At 33.2% G+C, this 22,556-nt stretch overlaps 1 protein-coding gene across 11 annotated transcripts in view; it reads left to right on the top strand.

Moving 5' to 3' along the window:
• The window catches only part of EML5 (EMAP like 5), a 140,252-nt gene that overhangs the window by 97,251 nt on the left and 20,445 nt on the right, over positions 1-22,556 (top strand). For 8 of the 11 annotated variants that reach the window (XR_011532889.1, XR_011532890.1, XR_011532888.1 and 5 more), the window contains exons 22-31: positions 702-854; positions 1,576-1,707; positions 2,964-3,052; positions 3,903-4,079; positions 6,048-6,249; positions 6,935-7,061; positions 12,123-12,201; positions 13,447-13,576; positions 15,695-15,793; positions 19,527-19,547. Coding sequence is in view for 3 of the 11 variants with exons in the window: in XM_070593562.1 (XP_070449663.1) it covers positions 702-854; positions 1,576-1,707; positions 2,964-3,052; positions 3,903-4,079; positions 6,048-6,249; positions 6,935-7,061; positions 12,123-12,201; positions 13,447-13,576; positions 15,695-15,793; positions 19,527-19,547 (1,209 nt within the window). In the remaining 8 variants the exon portion in view is untranslated. Of the gene's footprint in view, positions 1-701; positions 855-1,575; positions 1,708-2,963; positions 3,053-3,902; positions 4,080-6,047; positions 6,250-6,934; positions 7,073-12,122; positions 12,202-13,446; positions 13,577-15,694; positions 15,794-19,526; positions 19,548-22,556 lie in introns of all 11 variants that reach the window. The other 3 variants (XR_011532891.1, XR_011532892.1, XR_011532893.1) reach the window with 2 other exon arrangements.

Here is a 22,556-nt window from a genome sequence, read left to right as displayed (position 1 = left end):
TTGTGAAATTTCAGTTGTGCATTATTGTTAGTCATGTTGTAGGTGCACCACTTCACCCTTTGTGCCCTCCTCCCAACCCCCCTTTCCCCTGGTAACCACCAATCAATTCTCTTTGTCTCTATGTTTAACTTCCACCTATGAGTGGAGTCATACAGAGTTCGTCTTTCTCTATCTGGCTTATTTCACTTAACATAATACCTTCAAGGTCCATCCATGTTGTTGTGAATGGGATGATTTTATCTTCTTTTGTGGCTGAGTAGTATTCCATTGTATATATATATACCATATCTTCTTTATCCAGTCATCAGTTGATGGGCATTTAGGTTGCTTCCATGTCTTGGCTGTTGTAAATAATGCTGCAGTGAACATAGGGGTGCATGGGACTTTTGGAATTGCTGATTTCAAGTTCTTTGGATAGGTACCCAGTAGTGGGATGGCTGGGTCATAAGGTATTTCTATGTTTAATTTTTTGAGAAATCTCCATACTGTTTTCCATAGTGGCTGCACCAGTTTGCATTCTCACCAACAGTGTATGAGGGTTCCTTTTTCTCCACAACCTCTCCAACATTTGTCACATTTTGTTTGGGATATTTTTGCCATTTTAACAGGTGTAAGGTGGTATCTTAGTGTAGTTTTGATTTTAAGCACGTACTTTTTTTAAATTAAAGAAGATTACCTGATACATGCTGTTTCTCTTTTAGGTGGAAGATGTTGCTGTTTTTCTCCTGATGGTAAAGCTTTAGCTGTAGGTCTCAATGATGGAAGTTTCTTAATGGCAAATGCAGATACTCTAGAGGATCTTGTTTCTTTTCACCACAGAAAAGATATTATTTCAGATATTCGATTTTCACCAGGTAAGATTCCACTGAAATCATATTTGATTATTTACTTGAGTCTGGCAGTGAGTAAATATATCAGTGTGTAATTTTTGTTAACGATTATTTTATCTCTTAATTTTGCTTTTTTGACTAGAAGAGACAGCATGGTGAGAAGTAAAAGCCCTGTATTAGATCCGTGGCAAAATATCTTGCCTAGTGCCATTTCTCTCTCTCAATTTTCTGTGTGACTTGGGCCAAAGCACTTCTCTGAGCTTCAGTTTCCTCACTTGTAATGTAAAAGGGGTTGGATGACTGTCTTCATTATATTCTTAATGCTTTTGAAATTACATTAATTTTGCTTCATCAGTTTTCACATATTCATTGCCTATGACAAACCTACTGTAATGTAGGAATTACTATAGTTAAGGCAAAATTTACTTATGCTGGTTTACTTCCATGTTTTGTAAATTTAGAGGGTTTTTTTGGTTAAATGCAAAGTGTATCAAAATTACATTGCATATAGTTTTTGACATTTGCTTTCCACTGAACTACTTCACTACAATAAAAACTTATTTCATTTTGTTGATTACAATATGCTTGAAAAATATGTTGCCATTTGTCATTTCACACGTCTTGTTATAACTTATGAAACACCTAAGAGTTCCTCCCAAAAATATTAAGAAAATTAACTCTAGTTGTTGAGTGTAAAAATGTTTCTAAATGTAGAAAATGTCAAGCAAATATGTTTCTATTATAGGTTCTGGGAAATATCTTGCTGTAGCATCCCATGACAGCTTTATAGATATATACAATGTAATGAGTAGTAAACGAGTAGGAATATGCAAAGGCGCTACCAGTTACATAACCCATATTGACTGGGATATTAGAGGTAAGAATTTAAATAACTTAATGTTTGATAGAAGTTTCATTTGATTTAGTATAGCTGTTTTAGAAAAACAAAGTGATTCAATGGATGAGTTCAAAAGCATTGTGAAAAATAAACATTCTCAAAATTATTTTCCACTGCTTTATTTCACTTGTGGAGATGAAATGCTGTAAGTTTAGACTTTTCTATACTTCTCCTAGTGTAATTCAAATGATAGTACAGTAAGGGGTAAATTGTTTAATTTATAAAGTAATTTAAATACTATACCAAAAAATTTTTTTAATCATTTGTTTTCCTTTTATCAGATAAACTTGACATAAATAGTAATTGAAAATTTGGAAAATGGTAATGAGGATTTTAATGTCATTTCCCCATCATTAGATATAAAATACATTCTCTAAAAATATGCGTAATTTAATGTGTATCTTTATTTTTTAGCAGAATGCATGGCATATGGCAGTGTTTAATAAATTTGGATAAAAGATAAATATTTTAAATGCTCTGTTTTTAAGGATTTTTGTTTCACGTCTTCATCTATATAAATCTAGTATTATAAATTAACGTTTTTTCCAAATGCAGTTAAAATACTTTTTTTAAAAGTTGCAAAATTTGTTTCTAGGATTTTTTAGATATGCGTAACAACAGAAATAGTTTTTATGTATATACATACACAAAAATTAAACAATTTATGAGTTTAATTAATTACATGGAGATTAAGAAAGTCAAATGCTCTTAATATATGTTGACTGCAGAGGAAAATGGTTTTTATGTTTAAGCTTAATTTTTCCCGTAAAAGTTAAACATCACACTAACTGAATATGTATTTATATTTTATGTGTGTGTATATATATATTTTCATTTGAAAACTATTCAAGTGCCAAACTTCCTTCCAGAATAATTGTATCAGGTTATATGCCCAACATAGGGTTCACACCCATGGTAGCAACTGGATATGTTAAACTTTCTCAGTTTTTGACAGGGCTAGGTGAAAAATGACATCTCTTTTTTAATTTGCATTTCTAAAGTATTTATTTTCATAGACTTTTTGTAATTTTTATTAACTACTTTTGTTCTTTCTTTTAACATATGAAGTTTATATTTTTAGGTAGTAAAATTTACTTTTATTAATTGCTTTCTTTATACTTTCAAGTTTTCATGTTATGTTTTGAATGGTCTCTTTTAAGATAATAAAATTTATAAAAATATAAAATTATAAACATAAGATGATATATGTATATATATTTTTAATTTTTTTTAAGGAAAGCTTTTACAGGTCAACACTGGTGCTAAAGAACAGTTATTCTTTGAGGCTCCCAGAGGGAAGAAACAAACCATCCCCAGTGTGGAGGTAGGAAGATAGTACTGTTGTAGTGTTGTTATGACTAAGAGTGGTTAGAAAACTGATATGTACCTTCCATCATTTGGTGACACATGAAGCCTGTTCTCAGATTATTTGAATTATTGATGTTCTCTTTGCGAGTTATTTTATTGGGTCAGACTACCTAGATGAGTAAAGGAAGAGCTGCTGTATTAAGGGAATAAATTGCTTGTTTGTCTAGCTGTGCTCTAATACTTTCCTTAAAGAAGCAGACAATAGCAAATAGGAGACATGACATCTAAGATTGGAGTATTGCATGTCTGCCAAGTCTTTTGGAACCCATAAGCCTAAAATGTTTGTTGGCAAATTCCTGTTTAAAGAAAAAAATGTGTTCAGTTTTGTGCCTGACAGTATTAGCAGAATTTTTGACATGGCTAAGAAAGAGAGGCTAAACAAATTTAACATGAAAGTGGCTTAATAAGAAAAGGGCTGTAAATAAAAGTTCTTAACTTCCAGTAATGATTAATTGGAAAACATGTTTATAATGTATTAGTAGAAATTTAGACATGAAGTGTAAGAAGAAGTTTCTTGATTATTCTAAGAGTAAAAATGGTCTTCTTTCTTATCACTGTATGCTGAGCATCTAGAACATACAGTGGATATTTAGTAAGTAAATATTGAATAGTGTTATGTAAAATTTTTCTGCAGGAACTAGTGGACTTTGGAAGCTACAAAACCAAGACAACTAATAACTTTTTTAATTAAATTTTTAATTTTAATTGTGGCACATCTAATTACAAAGAAAAATATTCAGACTTGATTGTTAATTTTTTAGGTTTGGATATTACAGACTTACAGCATTTTTTTTTCCCCTTTTTAGGTAGAAAAAATTGGTTGGGCATCATGGACAAGTGTGCTTGGTTTATGCTGTGAGGGAATTTGGCCAGTAATTGGAGAAGTCACAGATGTAACTGCCTCTTGCCTCACCAGTGACAAAATGATCCTAGCTACTGGGGATGATTTGGGATTTGTGAAGTTATTTAGATATCCTGCTAAAGTATGTGTTTTTCTTTAACTCTCCTAATGATCATAATTATGAAAATGGTTAGGGTAATTCCCTTTCCTAGCATTTCGTTGTTGTAATATTACTATTACATATGTAATATAATATGAAAGGTTCAGAATTGTGTTTCCTGTTCTTGACATCATATTTATAGCTTTTATCTAGAAGAATTATTATAATTTGTGATCCTGTGCCTTAAATTATATATTAAATTGTGCAGTTTCTCAATATTGAATAATATAAATAATCCATTTTAGAGGAAACCTGCCTTTTGTCTCCAATATTAACTTAATTTTAATATTCTTCTGATTAAATATATACTATTAACAGTAAATATAAACTTTATATTTACAGCTTTATAAGTTTAAAATGTTTTAAGCAATTAAATACAAGATATTATAAGTGCAACACCTATAAAATTAACATAAACAACATTGATTTAATGTGATGAATGATGTTATTTTGCTAAAACCAAACTGTCCAGATTCTTTGGAGTACTACATGCCTCTGCCACTGTGTGATTACTCAGTTCTCTTCTTGCTTTCCTCTATTCAGACTACTGGGAAACATCAGGCTTTCACTTAGCACAAAAATGAAATTCACGTTATCAAGTCCAGATGCATTTATTTCTTAATTGTCACAAATTCAGATATATGTTATAATGTGGCACCAACATGAACATAAACATAAATTGGAAATAGAGCATTGAAATCATATTATGATATTCAGTTCATGATGGTCTCAAGTAACTGCTCATATTCATATTCTAAGCTCAGCATTGAAATGAAAATGCAAGTTTAAAAACTCATATAGCAAACTCAAATGCACAAGAAAATATTTCGCAGATCCCTATTTTAGGTACACTTAAATGGTAGAACTTTAGTTGATAAGAATGTGTTCCAATAAAACACTTATTCGTCAGAAACTTCACTTCTAGCATTCTGATGGTAGAGATGCCCTAAGAATAGACTCTAGGGTATTGAGCTACAGATTCCTTCTTCACCTTACTGTAGCAAGAACCGCAAAATCTTAGGGAAGCTACCTTCTTGCAGTGTTTTGTTGACAGATCCTCCTCCTATTTCAGCTAACTTTTATTGAATCTTCATTCCCAGAGAATTCACTGATTTAGCTATCCCTATATTTCATATATTTAAGGCATTCCTCATTTTAACACTCTTGAAAAGATGTCCATCTAAAACCTGCTTATGATACATTGATCTGAGATTTACTTACGTAACTTGATAATGCTAATGTTCTAGATTTAAAAGTTGCCAGTATCTATAATGTGGATTTTTCTTGATATTTAAAAGAAAAATACATTCCCATATGTAGCACTTATAAACAGAAACACTAATGAATTACGATAAAACATATTTTCATGGGTATATACCAAAATGGTTGATAATTACTTTTGTTAACATGGCCATGCTGTGCATAGGCATTTATATTCTGACTTTCTAAGTTATTTTGTCTATTTCCAACAACAGTAGCCATTTTTTGTAATAGATAGGTACTATTCCATAGATGTACACTGTAATTAACTACAACTTTATTGAACATTTAAGGTGTTTAAAGTTTTTCACTGCTATAAGTAGATACTGTGGTAAATATTTTTTGCACACATAGCATTTTTTAGCGTAGATCTCTAGAAAGGGGATTGGTGAGTCAAAGGTCAGGACACTTTTGTGCTTTTAATGAAAAATACCAAGTTGATTTCCAAAAGAAGTTGTCCATGGTACTAGCAGTGTGTGAAACTACTAGTTTTATCCATTTCTCACCAGGCTTGGGAATCGTTATTTTTTATTCTACTGACTTTCAGTATTTTCTCACTTTTTTTTATAAGTTGCATTTGCAATGATTAATTTCTAATCATATATTAAGAAACAAATTCAAAATTATAACTCACAGTTTTCAAGTAATGAAATTTCTCAGAAAGACTGTTTGAATTTTTTTTATCTTTAGGGAAAATTTGGAAAGTTTAAGAGGTATGTGGCCCATAGTACACATGTCACAAATGTTCGCTGGACTTATGATGACAGCATGTTGGTTACCTTAGGAGGTGCAGATATGTCTTTAATGGTTTGGACAAATGAAATGGAGGGCTATCGAGAAAAAAGGCCTTGTGATAGTGAAGAATCTGATATAGATTCTGAAGAAGATGGGGGTATGTGGTTTTAAAATATTTTATTTTAACAAAAACGTAGAAAAAATTTAGCACAACTGATTTAAACTGTAGAAGTTAAGCAATAATAATGTTTGAATAATTGCATTTTTAGTCTTTTTGGTTTATTTAACACCAAAATTGGTCTTTTGACTCAAGAATAACAGGCTGGCATGTATTGATGACTTAGATATTCTTCATCTACAAATGTAAGATAATCATAACTTAAGTACTGTTAAAATAAATTTTATAATATCTAACCTCATATTTTAAAATAATTTTTTTCCCTAATATACCAGTAATACCAGCTCATAGAAAATACATTTTGCAATGAAAAATAAACATAGCATCCATAATTTGACCACTCAGAGGTAACCTCTATTAACGTTTTGGGGTATATCAATAAGGGTATGCACATTTATATGCATAATTTTTTTAACAAAAATGGTGTCATATTGACTGACTTTTTGTAGCCTGCCATTATCACTTAGAAATACTTTGAAAACATTGTTACATATCATTAAATATTCTTCTACATCATTTTTACTGGTTGTATATTATTTCATAATTTGGCTGTGACAATTTATTTAACATTTCATATTGTTGAAGTCCTTGTATTCAAATTATAAAATCATACTTGGTGTCTTAAGTTATTACTTAGAGAATAATTCTTATATTTTGATGGTAGGCTATGACAGTGATGTTACAAGGGAGAATGAAATCAGTTACACCATCAGAGCCTTATCAACAAATATTCGCCCAATGTTTGGAATCAAGCCTCATTTGCAACAAAAAGAACCCTCAGTTGATGAGAGGTAACAATCAAGTTTAAAACTAGATGAAGAAAAAGATCTTGGTGTTAAAAATTGAATTTATTGCTTAACTGAATAAATTTCTGTGAAAACTAAGAAAGAGTGGTACTCTTGCGTTGTACAGTTCCCAGCATCTCTTAGAAAACAAGTTTGTCCTTAATTGCTTTTTGGTGGTGATGCAGTCTTTTACAAGTAGTTGAGAGAATGGTGCTATGTATAAAGTCTGTATGATTAAAGGAATGTTATTTGCTAACTTTTATAAATATATGTGATGGGGTTGGAGGAGATAATAAAAATTGAATCTAATACCAAGTTCCTTTTAGGAAGCACATGAACAGAGATATGATTAAATTTTGAGAAGGCTTCTCTATCCATGTGCCTTTAATCAAGGATAGAAAATCATAATTTCAAAAACTTTCCAAAAAGGCAAGTTGAAGTATAGCTTGTCTAATGGGAATTATTGGTCTTTGTCTAGAATCAGTAAGTCAAAAATAAGGACACATATACAGCTATTTTATGAGGAAAGATATTTTAATAAAGTCTCTGAACTAGGTGACGGATCAAGAGAGAAATTGTGAACCTCATGCTTTTAAAATCATTAGGGAAGATAGAAAACAATAAAGAGGCATATGGATCAGTGAATGGCATAAGTTTTAGAAGCAAAGAGGTTTTAAGAAATGATAAAGAAAAAATTATCTAGAAACAACAGTGAGGAACAAAGAGGGAGTGGGAGGAGAAAACAGCAGTGACCTCTTCTGTAGAAAGCTGTGATGAGAAAAGCTTTATTATGAGAAGTTAGTAGGAGTATTTGAGGGAGAATTTAAAAAAGAAAGCAAATTCATTCGCATTGAACAGAATTTGTGGAAAATTCAACTGAGTGTTATAGTTGGTGAGGGTGGTGCCAAAGACCACTGGTGCTCAGCTAGATAGAAGTGGTATCACAAGAAGGCATTGGCAGACGGATTTGGGTTTGCACGTCTGGGTTTAAGATTTAGGGAAAAGGATGAAGTTGGAATGGTGAGAGGCATGTTGGTGGTGGAGAACGGGAGAGCTAGAGACTCTCTAGAATTGACTACCCCAGAGTTCCCAGGAAAGTTCTAGGTGGAATGTTGAGGTCGCGATGTCTCCACAGCTCTTCTTCCAGGTGCCCGATTTGCTGAGGATACACCTCAGACAATAGCAATAGACGGTCACCTTACAGAAAGGGATAGAGAGTAGTAATCAATTTTGCCGTCATGTATAAAGAGGCAAAATATTAAATTAAAGGTAAGTTTTAAGAAAGCTAACCATACTATAATCTAAATACTTGTACAGGATTCAAGGTTGAAGTGACTTGGTAGGAGGCGATATCATACAATGCAAAGGGCATGGTTTTTGGATTCAGATAAATGGGTTAAAATATTCATCTGTATCATTTACCATTTGTGTGACCTTGAAAAACTATCCATTCTCTCTCAGCCTCAGTTTTCTGAGAGGTAAAATGAACCTGATAATCCTTAACTTATAGAGTATTTCAAGGTTTAAATGAAATAATGCATATAAAGAGTTTAAATGTTAGATCTTCACCAGTGACATCCCTCCCTTGGAATGGAAATACAGAGTAACCTGAGGAGATACCCTGGTTAATACAGAAACACTTTCTGAAGTTAAATATTCACCAAGTAATGAACATTACCTGTGTATTTATTGGTTAGGGTAATACATTTAAGTATGCAAATATAGATGTTTCTAATAGAATATTTGCAATATAGTGCTTAATATTAAACTTAAAGGAAATTATATCTATACCGTAGGGAAGAAGGAACCCTGGACATTCCCATAAATCTTTTTCATTTATTATTTTTTTAAGAAAAGTATTATCATTTATCAGATAAATTTGATATATCAGAAAAAGTGACCTAATTTTAATCTGAAGCCATGTTAAATTTCCTTCTCATTGCTGAAGTGACCCAAATTATGATAGATGGAAATATTTTACTGCTGACAGAGAATAATTAACACTGTCATAATTGTAATCTGTGCTGTTAGCTTGCATTTTTTATACCTTTTTCAAAATTACTTTTGAAATTATTTTGCATTTTGTTCTCAAATTATTTTACGATTCACCTATACTATATTTTTCTGAAAATGCCGAGGCACAAGAATTTATTAATGTGGTTCATAGTTGGGAGTCTTCATTTTCATAAAATGAAACAATCGAAGGAGATAAAAAAAAAGAAGAGATATTTCTTTTTACCAACTTTGAATATATTTGTGAGGAGATAAAATGGTGTGTATAAATAATTGTTTTCATATTTCAAATAAAATATATTGTCATCAAATATTAAACAAAACACTTTGTAGGCAGTTAAAACAAATATTTGTCAAATATCTGATCCACTTAAAAAGAAAATGTTTCTGATGACAGTTTGACAACAACTGTACTTGGCTGATAGTTTTGTAGTGTCTTTTTTCATAAATGACTTTAATAATTTTGTTTTCTATATGTATTTTTGTAGCAAATCTTATATATTTAAAATAGTTAATTGTCAATCAAATTTCCAATATTTTTGAATAAAAATATTCAAAACAATGTGACATAAAATTTAGGCATTTTTGTATTTCCTTAGAATTCTGTTAACATGTTGCCTTTATTCTGTTTATGGAACTGCTACATTTTATTCATCGTCAATTTTCATGTATGTTTCCTTTTTTCCTCTTGCTCCTTTCAAAGGCAGGGGGTAGTAAGGTAAGTATTTTATTGAAGAAAATATTTTACTCAAAAATTTACTCTTCTCTTTTGGTCTTTATAGTATTTTAAGGTATTGATTTTTCCCCCCTATAAAACATTGAACTATATTTATTGAGAAAGAACCAGAAAATAAAATAGGAAAAATCCTACAAGAGCGTTGCATTTATTAATACAATATGTGGGTGGTGTTATGAGGGTCTTCCTTATGATCATTGGTTTTACAAATGACTTTTTACAAACTCCTATACTCTAGATAGTTTTAGTTTTTCTTTAAGCTTCAGAGGCTCATAAAAACAAACTGTTAACCACACATATTTATCAGTGAAAATTTTTTGTTTATAAACTTGTTAGCTTCATTCAATGCATCTTTAATATGTTCGTTAATTTAAAAACATGAACATAGGGCAATGATGGTATTTGTATGTTTAGTAAAATGATATGTGCATGAAAGGACTCTTTGGGGGTACTTTCATAGCCTCTTTAGTGAGATGAAAATGTCTTCAGATAGTTTCTGAAACAGGACAGTGTGGAAAAAGCTAGTCTATTTTAGAAGTAAAAAAGGTACCATTAGGAAAATGCTGGAAGATAAGGATGAAAAAAGTAGATTTGAGACCAGATTGTGCAGAAACTCCAATATTAGGCACTCCTTAATTTCTTTGGCAGACAGCAGGAATCCATTATCTATTTTAAGCAGGGGATGATGTGTGCAAAGATGTGAGTCTAGAGTGTGATGTGACTTCCAAAAAGGCCCACACAGTCTTATACTGTTTTAACAGAAATAAAACATTCAGATCTCGCCTCAGATCAGGAGTAGCTTATTCAAGACTGGTCTCTGCATTTTAAAGCAACACTGACAGTTTACAGTGGTCTAGAAAGAGACACAGGATGAGGGAGGTTCTAGAGGCCACTTCACATAAAGAGTAATTCGCTGCTTTGGGAATCACTTGTTTCAAAAAGAAGAAAGCTAAGTGGAGGTGGAATTGCTGTCTTGGGTGTGAACGACTTTTACGGAGACGTTACCTCCCTGTCACAAGCAGTGCTCCTGCAGAGCTGAGATGACTGCTTGTCACTGGTGCTCTAAAGGGATATTCTAGACATGGAAAGAGGATTCCTGGTTTCAGTGGGGAGATGGATGAGATGACTTTTGTGATCCCTTCCTATTCTGTTTCGATCATTATGTTATTTAGGGGAATTTTTTTTAAAAGAAGTTACTTCCTTTGCTAGCAAAATCCCAAATCCAGCATGGTCCTGAGTGACTCCCTCTGCCTACTTGGTTGGACTGGCTGACTGGGAAACAAGTCTTGGGTCACAGTGGGTGGGGGCTTTGGGGGGCGTGAGGGAGGGAGCTTAGGCTCCTTGGACAGTTTCCTGAATAGCAGCTCCAGTGCTACCAGCGTTTTAAGTTAGTTGTCAACACTTTACTGCCCTTTCTTAAAAACAAAGATCAGCTTAAATATTTTGTTTGAAATTCAGATTGCACTGTAGAAAACTAAGAATGGCAAGCTTTAATGTTTACGACATAGAATATGTTGAATTTGCATTTATTTTTCTTTTTCACCTTGTTGTTTCTTATTTCCCTGCCATTAATGGAGTAACTTCAGCCTTTTGTTATATGGTATATTAAGTAAAAACAATAGGTATTTAATATATGCGATATAGTTTATCGGCATTAAACTTGTGAAAATATTTTATTACAGGAAGTATTTTACTAGTGTTTTAAATTCAAATTTATATTGTAATCTTTTCCCTTTTTTATCTGCTGCTGAAAAGAGGTTCCAGGTAATCCTTTCTCTTTGCTATGCTTTATGAGGCCTAACTTTGTATTTTTGTCATCTTTCATATTTACCACTAATGAGGTGTGTTACTTGGTGTTCTTTACCTCTATTCACATTTTCCACATTTTTCTCCTTTGAAATCAGTATCCCTGAAATGAGTAGCATCTTAATTATTGGATTCATACAGCAGAAGTAACTGGTTTACTAAAACTTTATCCATTTAACTTGTATAATTTTACAAGTTGCATAATTTTAAGCCATAATATATCTTGTATAAATTATCTTTATAAAAATTACAATGTGCTATTATATGATTTACACTGTGCAACATACACCAAAGAAATTCAAAGTAAAATGAACAGAAGTTCTACTATTTTCTTTCCACCTTCTTGCTTTAGAAGATTTCAAGATATAGAGGCATGGTCTAGTGAGGAACACAGATTGGGTTCATTTTTGTGAAGGTGTGTCAGACATCCCTCTCTGGAGGGCAGGCAAGGGAGGCTCAGTGCAGGCACCCAGCACTGGATGCCTTTCTTCATTCGCACTTCCCTGTTTCAGGCCCCCCGTGAGCAGGGCTCCGCCACAGCCAGAGAAACTCCAGACAAACAATGTCGGCAAGAAAAAGAGACCTATAGAGGTGAGGAAAGTCCACTCCCCAGTGTTAACTTATGTTTTGAAATGTACCCAGAGTTCATTCGGTTCCTTTTTGTAAAACACGCAAATCTTGTCATTAGTTTTTATGAAAATAAACTTATTGAAGATCTTCTTTGGTTGGTTGTAAAAATTGCTGAATTGTCAAGTCTGAGTTTTGGATTGATATCCTGTTTTTTAAAAATAATTTTTATTAGTCTTTCTGTTAGTTTTCTAGGAATAGTACCTTGAATTGAACTGTATCTCAGAGAACTTCTAAATCTAACTATGTGTGAATGATCTATGGTTTATAGAAGCATAGGTACCTTGGAAGTGTCTTATACTTAGTGGTTTGAATTTGTAAGTTAAAGACTTATATCAAATCAGAAACTTTTATCCTATGTGATGTATTCACTGTAGGGTTCAGAGAAGGCCCTGCTTCCAACCAAAGACACCTTCCACAATTATTGGGCAAGAAGGAACGTTCTCCCAGGCATTTCACAATCCCAGTATCAGCAGCAACAAACAAACTGTGCTAAATTCAGGTCGAAAACTCGACTATTGGTGGTGAACACAATGCGGTCTGTACGAAGCTGAAATATAATAACGTACATCTGAAATTTACACAATCTTATAAACCACTGTGACCTCAGTGAAATAATTTTTTTTTAAAAAGGGCTTAAGGCTGTGGGAGGGTGGTGGTTGTACTCCCTCACCCCTGCCAACTCAGCTTCAAAAGGACAATGAAAATGGACACTTTCAGTAGCAGAATTACCTGCTAGAACTTTGGCATGAGTTTTCAGAGAGAATGTGCTTAGTTTTCTGCACTGATACTGATGTACTGTTTGGATCCTTACAAGTATATCACTTGGACATAATTTATCCTGAGTTATGTTTGCAGATCAGATATTTTGATTAACAGTTAACATAAATCAAAATCTTCTTTTGGGCACAAGAAGGATCTTGGTGTTTAACATGTGAAATCATAAGAACTGAAATTCTTGGAATGAGATCAGGTTGTGAATCCCTTTTCATTTTTATAACTTTATGCAGAGAAGTATGGAATGTGTGTTTCAGCTGCCCAGAACAGGTTATGTAGAGAAGTATGTCTAGCTTAATTTTGTGTTTGAAGTTTGTAAAACATGAAAAAAACATGCTCTGTTTTGACTAAAGACACCAGTACTGTATACAACAAAATAATGGTGAACATTTGGACATGAGGAATTGGATAATGGTTTTATCATTGTTATAGGATCTTGTGTTGGAGCTTGTTTTTGGCTATCGAGGCAGAGACTGTAGGAATAATGTTCACTATTTAAATGATGGTGATGATATAATTTATCACGCTGCATCTGTTGGAATTCTGCACAATGTTGCTACAGGTAGGAAACTCTGCTTCTCTGTCCTCTACTTTTTTTTCAGTTTAGAATTTTTTAGTTAGCATCTTAAAATTCTTTGTTAAAACTATAAATAATTAAAGTGCATGAGTCTAGAATATAAATATTTCATACTGTATAACTTTCTAGTAATATTTCAAGTAACCAAATTTACGGTCTTGAGAGTATAAGACAGCAAAAAAGGATTTCACAATGTAGAGTGCTCAGAGGTCTATATTAGAAGTGACAGTTTCCTGTATGTTGAAGCCATGTTTTATAGTTAAATATTTGTAACTTCATTCTATTTCCCCATTACCTTATCATGAAAATGGATGGTCGGATGGTTGTCTCAGAGAGTTAGTGACTTTAGCTTGTTGGGTGAGTGATTGCTATGGGGTCGGAGTGAGGTGGCCAGTGTTCTTTCTGAGGCCTTGGAAAGCCAAGGAAGTTAGCTAAGCAAGCTGCTTGCCTGTGGCCCTACTCCTGATACCTTGTTTGATTCAAGAAGGTGAGAAGGTACTTCTGATGTTTATTTAATTGATTGGATTGTTTGAAAGCAAATAAAGTTCTCTAGCATCATTCGATGACCAATGATGTGATAATCGTACTAGTGACACTCAGTATTTAATTTTGAATTCTGTTTTATTACGTGTAATTCTAAATTTCGTAAAGTTTGAAAATTGGAAGTAAAAATAGAGATCATCTAGTCCAAACATTTTTGACTTTTTCTCTGACAGCTTCACTCTGAATAGGTAAAGAGTGGATTATGTGAGTCATGGTCTCCCACACCTGGTTAATATTAATCATTAATATGATCTTTCTGTTTTGATTTCCTAAAGAAAATGATTCACCAAGATCACACAGAAATCAGTGGTGATTTTCCATTTAACAATTTGTGTCATTTAAAAAAATACTACTTAGAGAGAAAATCTTCTTTAATTGAGGGTTCCTGTATTCTTTAGAGAGAATAAGAAAGGACAAGCTGGAAAGGAATGAATGTGTAAATGCAGTTTCATGTTTATACTTGTAATTTTCTTTATTTTTAATTTTCTGATTTCTAATTAATCACCTTTCTAATGATCGGTTGCAGAGATGGGGACAGAGGGAAGACTAGGCATTTGCCCCAGTTCTGATTATTTGGCTCTCACCAGTATGGGGATACATTGCTATGTTCACAGTGTAGGAAGTCTTGATCTACTACAGTCTGATCTACTGATTTAGCCAGCAGCTTGTATAATTGCTTGTTTGTTCCTGTAACTGAACTCTCAGCCCTGGAAAATATAAAGCGCCTTTCACTTTGAGAAGAAGTTTTAAAGTAATATTAAGTCTGTTAAATGTCATTGTTAAATTTGTTTTGTTTTGCTTTTTTGGAGGACCTAGTATTGATTGATGGCCCTCTATAATCTGGATCCAGCCTACCATCATGACCTCATTTCCCACCTCGTGTTTTACTGGCACAAGACCACCTTTATTACCTCTTGCATGGTCATAGTCTGCTAAGGTCTCTTCACTGTCACTGCTACTAGATGAATCACGTTACTTCTTTGATTAAAATTCTTCAGTACCTCCCCACTGAGACAGAATAAATGTGAAATTTAATAGACTAGCATTCAAAATACTCTTTAATTCTAGTTCCAAATGCCTTTCCAACCATATTTCTCGCTTTTCTTCTTCATGACCTTATATTTTAGCCAAATGAGCCATTTATATGCATACCAATACTTTACTGCCTTTGTACCCTTGTACTTTTCCTTAAAGTATTCCTCTACCTGGAACATCCCTCCCCACCCATCTTCACATTTACAAAATCTGTCATGTCAGTGCAGGAGTGCCATATACTCATGATAAGAAGACCTTTTCTGCTATGAAGTCCCATAGCATTTTGATCTTTAATGTGGCACTTGATGTCTTTAGCTTTGTAATCCATGGTTTATGTGTTTCAGGGCTCTATCCCTTTAAAGATTTGAGTTATTTTTTTCATCCTTATGCTGATATGCACATATTAAGTGCTCAAAAAATATGTATTAAATAAGTTAAACAGAGTCGTTTATTGCTCTGGATAAGTGCATTTGATGGTTATACCTTAAAAGTTTTCAAATTTAATTCTCAAATTCTTTTTTATAGGGGCTCAGAGTTTTTATCAGGAACATAATGATGATATTCTATGCCTCACTGTAAATCAGCACCCCAGATTTATCAACATAGTAGCAACTGGCCAAGTAGGTATGTTTCTATATTTTAAAAAGAAACTGTTTTAACCAATAGTCTTGTTTACATTAATTCAGTATCCTGGGGAAAAAAATAAAATGTATTTATGTATTTTTCAAAATGTGTTTTGTACATAAAGCACACACCCGGTTTTACCATATTATTTGCTTCCAGGTAACTTTCTTTCACTTTGGTGATTATCTGAGTTGGTTCAGATAGTTTAGAATTGAGTAATCTCTTTTATAGTGGTTGAAATAGTTGGATTTAGTCCTTTAGTAGAAATTTCTGATCACCAAAAAGGCTTAATTTGATAGATGTAAAGCAAGAAGGAAGAATTTGAGGAGAAAACGGTAAACAAGGGGGACCAGAAAGTAACTAGACTGAGAGAGGTAGAACATTATTTGCTCCAGCAGGGGTTAGGCTAGAAAGAAGGAAGCCAAGTCTGTTCCATGGTAGTAAGTCCCTTCTGCCTTTTTCTTTTCTTTGGCATTGGTCTAATTTGCCAACTGTTTTGAAATCACCTGTCTTGTTGTCTTCTTTTAACTCTATAAAAAACTCAAACAAAGGCTATAAGTCTGCAAGCAAAATGATGAGAGGATAGCAGGTCTATTTAGAGCATATCTGCCAATCAGTGAGCACGATGAATAATACGTAAGAGAGTTGGTCAGTCGAACCTTCACAACTCTGGGGCAGTTTGTAAAAATGATTGGAATCGTTGGGTTTCTTGAATCTCAGTGAGCCTCAATTGCTAAGCCAGCTTTCCAGATGTCTTTTTCTTCTTGAATAATGTAATTTATGCTTATAATATCTTCATTTTTCATATAAGTACTAAATTGATCAGTTAGGAACTTGTTCTCTGGGTTGCTTATTTCCCACTTAGCCACAAAGGCTCTTGTATTCTTCCTATCTGTAAAGCTTTCTACTATACTTCACCCTTTATCTACAGTATACTCTGATCTTTGAAGATAAATACCTAGGTCTAGGCCCTTTCTGTGCTAAGCTTTTTGAAATTGAAATCTTATTTTCACTCTGCATGAGGAAAGAGAGACCATGTTATCATTTTGGTCACAAAGCACCAAGTTCAGTGCCTCTTGGCATATAGTTATTGCTCAGTGAATTTTTGAATACATTTATTTATTCAGCAAACTTATTGAGCACTTACCCTTTATGAAGTATTGTTCTAGGTGCTGGGGATACAAGCAGCTTACAAAAAAAAGACAAAGTCTTTATGTTAATGGAATTTACATTCTGTGAATAGAATTCTAGAAGGTATGGTTTTTTCGTTTCCCAACTTTGCTCCTTCTCCTTACCCTTCTGCTCCTCTGCTAAGCAAGTTTGTTTAACGTATTAGTGCTGTAGTTTTCTCTTTTGATTAAGAAATGTTGTGGTCACAAATATTTTATGAAATTTGACCCTCTTCTCCACTTCCTTACTTTTTGTATTGAAATATAATTGACATATAACACTATATTAGTTTCAGATGTACAACATAATGATTTGATGTATGTATTCTTTTTATTTTGAAAGGCAACACCGTAGGGAATGTGGAGTGGCTAATTATCTCCCCTCTCTTTCCTTCCAAGTCAAAGTGCAGCACTGCAGAGGTGAATTTTAGACCCTGTTTTTACCCCCTGCCTTGCCCCACTTGTACCCTTCCAGAAAACAGATAACGAAAATTCTTCGCTGATGACTAGTTAAGTGTAAGACTCAAGAGAAGACCAAAGAGTGAGGGACTTTTTCTCTTCTGAACCTAAAGAGAATTGAATCAGTAGTTACTTTGCCTGTCAAGTTTGTGAAATACCTGCAAAGCACGAAACACTGCCTAAAATATTTATGTTTCTCTGTTAAAAATCATACCGATTATAGAGGAATTGAAATATTTGCTTTTGTGGTATTTTAGTCAGTTATGTTCAGACTTTTATTTTTTCTTGTCTAGAATCTTGGAATCTCAGAGCCAAATATATCATTTTATCTAGTTTATCGTTAGACGTTTGAATCTTCTGTATAACATCTCTGATTAAGGGCCTCTTACATATGCCTAAACCCTGTCGTCACCTAATGCCTGACAAAATAGTCTAACTTCTCCTTAGGAAGCTCTGTTATAAAGTGCTTATTCATATAGAACAGAAATTGATCTCTCTTTAATTGCAAGTCATTGATCCTCATTCTTGGGGCACCTAGAACAGCTAATCACTTATCCCCATGACATTATCTTCCAGTATTTGGAGAGAACTATCATATTCTCCCTGAGTCTAATCTACTACTTCCCTTTTAGAAGGCCCACTTGGACATCCTCCAACTACATTCCATGAGACAAAGAGTACTTGAGAGCAAAGGGATTGCTTTCCATGGGGGAACCTTCCTCCCCACTGGACCATGCTTTGCATATCTGAAATCCCAGAATTCTCTGTCAAATAGTCCTAAACCTACATCTGGACCTGCTTGAGCCTCTTCTCTGAGTCCATGCTCCTAATGATAGATTGAATAACCAATATGGGTACTCTTGAGAAATGGTCAAGGGTTAGCTGTTCATTGGGTTGGTGATGATGGAGTTTTGATCTGCAGCCTGGAATAACCACACATGAGCTTCCATGGCTCCTTGTGGTGTGGGATAAAGCTGGGAGTGGTATAAGGTTATATCATGCTGCCCAAAACTCTAAGGAGTTCTGAATTTGAACCATGCCTTCCAGGTTATTACAGGGGTGTATTTGTCAAGATAGGAGGATGGAATGTATTTAATTTAATAATCTTATCTTGATTGATAACTTTAAAATATTTAGGCCTATGACATTTAGGTCTTTATTTGTACTGTTGTCCCAGGCCCTGCAGATATGCAGGGACAAGCCTGTTCTTCAAACCAAAAACCCTCAGTCTTTCAGCCATCCTTCATGTGGCATAGTTTCCAGTCTTCTCACCATTTGGTTGTTATCAGAGCATGTTCAGAACTAAAAGTGGTATTTCCTGAGTGGTCTGCTCAGCAGAATCAAGTACTTTTCCTCTCTTTTCTCCCATATTCCTGGTCAGAACACTATGGGCCTATGTTATCAATATGTCCTTGAAATCATTATTTCCTAGGGCTATAAGGCTCTACCAAAGCAAAGTATGACCATCTATCTTGAAAGGATTCCTCAATGTTTACTCCTTCCTTTCTTTCTAAAGACTTAAAATTTTGGCTAATGAGGTATTTCCACACAAATATAAGGAGCATAGGCTCTCGTGCTTTCTTTCTTGGTGATCTTTTAATCATACAGAAAATATTTAGTTAAAAAAACTTAAAAAGTGGTTAATTTATGGCCTGAATTAAGAACTTTTTCTTTCTTGAGTTATATGGTAATTTTTGCCATCATTTCTCTCAGAAAGTTTAGATCTAATTCTTTCCTGCAAGTAGAGAAACATTTAAACTCTAAAGGGTCTATTAACAGTTCACTTTGTAACCAAAATAGTGGTCACATCAATTTAAACCATATCAATATTATTTTAAAAGTTGTTAAAATTTCATGTAACTCATTGAAAACTAAGAAAATAAAATATTGATCCAAAGATTGAAAGTTCAGATATGTAGAATGTTAAAATGTATTAGTGACTTCACTTAGAAACAGTTTATCCAATTTCATGTAATAAAATAAATTTTATATATGATACTTTATTATCTAAATTATTTAAAAATTATTGTTTTATAATTGAGTTTTTACAAATTTTACTTTTAGTATTTATGGATAATTATTTTTCTGCTACTTTTCCATTATAGGTGATTCAGCAGATATGTCAGGTAAGGAAAATTTATCATTTTCTGTTATATTGTTTAATAATGAAGCTCAAATTTTTATAGAGTAATAAGATATGGAACCTATTTTACATTTTTTTTAATGAAGAATAAATGCATCATTTTAATGGCATGATACTGAGCCCAATCCGCAATAATAATAATAGTGTTTTTAAAGAAGCTAATATTTTTTGACCTTTTTAGAGTGCCTAGCACCGTGGTAAGTACTTTACATGTATTGCCTATTTAGTCATCACAAGAATTCTTCATGGTAGGTATTAACTTGCCAGTATCCTATAATTCTTAAGAGTGGAGGTGAGATTAAAACTTAATCTTAAATATGAATCAATAAATTTTATTGGCTAAAAATTTTTTTAAATTTATTATTTTTATATGACATCCCAGTTATTGCACATATTAGATCAACAGATCATTTAAAGATTTAAATAACTTTTATTCTTATTTTGACCATGACTTTGTGAATTTAGAAAAGCTGTTATTAGTTGTTTTTAGATATTATAATAACTATGTTTTTTCAACTCAATTTTCAGTTACGTAATTTAGTAAGAATTGGCAGTTTGATAAGAAACATTTCCCAGTGATTTGTATCTATTTCCCTCCCCTCCTAGGGTAAAGCATGATTTTGTGATTTGACTATTCAACTACAAATGTGTTCAACCCAACAAGCGAGGTCCTTGCTCTCTTGGTTACACTCAAGAGCAGGGGTTGGCAAACTACAGCCCTTGGGCCAAATCTGCCCCACCATCTGTTTTTCTATAGCCCATGAGCTAAGTATAGTTTTTACTAATTTAAATAGCTGGAGAAAATCAAAAGAAGAATAAAATTTCACAAAACATGAAAATTATATGAAATTCAAATTTCAGTATCTATAGATAAAATTTTATTGGACACAGGCTCATTCAGTTAACATATTGTCTATGGCATCTTTTGTGCTACGATGGCCGACTTGAATAGTTGCAACAGAGACTGTATATGACACTGTCATCGATTTGCACTGCTGCCTTGGCATACTACAAATTGCAGTGATGCAGTTATAACCTGACAGATATTAAGTGCTATGTGTATCTCTGTACCACAAGATTTTTTATTTTTTAACCACTATGTATCTATCATGTCAAAACAAGGGGGAAGAAACGAAGTGGGCTTTTCATGTCACACTTTTAAGGCACAGTGAAGTATGGACTATAGTGTTATCAAATTAGATGGTAAAACATTGTGTTTATTATGCAATGACACTATAGGTGTGCTAAAAGAAGACAATGTATATGTCAACGTTTTCACCCTAGATTTCATCACAGTATTCCCAACTCACAGGAAAGCAACAATCTGAAAAATTGGAAAGTTTAAAATAGAATATATCATCACAAAAGAATTTCGTCACAAAAATAAAAAATAAAATGAGGCTAGAACCAAAGTAAGTTTCTGAATGCTTCATTTGTTAGCCAATCAAGAAAAGCTGTTTACTGACATGTCCAGAGAAAATAAACTTAGTTAAGAGTATTAGCTTTTTGGGAAAAACCGTTGCTAAAAGAGTTGAGGACATTGGGTATAGCATCAATAGTCAATTAAAAACAAGACAAAAAAAAATGCTTTTGACTGGTTTCCCTTGGCTCTTCATTGGTGGACAAATGTTGGCAGTTGTTTATCTCAGGAATCAGTGCTGACTTTTGAGTGGCTGAAGAGTTAGTGTCTATAAATAATCTCCTTGGAACAACTACAAAAGATAATATTTTCAAAGAAGTTAAGGAAACAGTAATTTAGTACAACCTGAAATGGAATATATTAAGATGTATCACAACTGATGGTAGTAAAAATATGTGTGGAGGTGGAGCAGACAAAAGGGTTAGTTAGTTAAGTTTACGAAGCTTATGAAAATTTAAGGTGTTTAAAGTCTATGATTATTCATTGTGCTATTAATCGGCAGGTGATCTCTAGAAAATGTTTCAATCTATCGTGTGTTATTGAATCTCAGTATTTTGTTATTGAGAGTCAGCAGTTAACTTCATTTGCTTTCATAGACTTAACCATCATCAGTTCCATGAATTTCTGTTAGAAAGAGAAGGTGAATATCCTGACTCAGCCTATCCCCACAGCAATTCAGTGGTTTAGCAGTGGTAAAGTTTGCTTGCAATTTTTGGAGCTCAGAGCCAAGGCTGAAATTTTTCTGAATGAGAATAGCTGTCCTCAGTCTCTGTTATGGAAAACAGAATGGCTTTGAAAATTAGTTTTTGCTGCAGACTTGATAATGTTTCTTAATGAATTCAACTTGAAGTTACAATTTCAGTTCTTATATGTGAAACTTATACTGTAATAAAGTCATTTGATGACAACTAATATTTGAATCACAGGTAATGCCAAACTGCATCATACACTTCCCATGCTGTCAAAAATTAAAACAGGAATCGAGGTGCCCATTCCCACAAATTTGCAGCAAATATGTTTTCTGAGCTCAGACTACAGTTCCAGCAGCATTTTTCAGATCTTGATGCAAGTGCAAAGAAAATTTCCATATTTCAAAAATTTATTTAACTATACAATTGAGGAAGTTTCCTCTAACCTTCAGTTTAAAGTGATTATTCTATAATGTAATACTTGCTGAAAGGCAAATATCAAGACGCGACCCTGATAGAATTCTCTAAATGCCTTCCAAGTGATTAATATGCTCAGTTAAAAATCAACATGCTTGTGGATTGTTATTTGTATTTGGCAGTACCTGTCTATGTTGAGACATTTTCAAAGTTGAAATATATAAAATTATTACAGATCATCATTAGCAGATGAACATTTGCAATCAATTTTTGAACCCACTTAAAGTGAATTATTAACTCCCACCCAAAAAAATTTCATTCTTCTCATTAGTAGATCTGTATTTATAAACATTTTCAGTGAGTTTTATCAATAAAAATTTTGTGGACATTTTTTTCTCATTACACGAGTACCTGCGTAGTATCTTCAATTTTGCCTTTTATCTACACTTTACAGGAAAATTTTCTG

This window comes from Equus przewalskii, chromosome 25 (assembly GCF_037783145.1).
Source record: "Equus przewalskii isolate Varuska chromosome 25, EquPr2, whole genome shotgun sequence".
NCBI classification, from domain to species: Eukaryota; Metazoa; Chordata; class Mammalia; order Perissodactyla; family Equidae; genus Equus; species Equus przewalskii.
The sequence above is the reverse complement of the archived record's forward strand: the minus strand, read 5'-3'. Positions and strand labels throughout refer to the sequence as shown.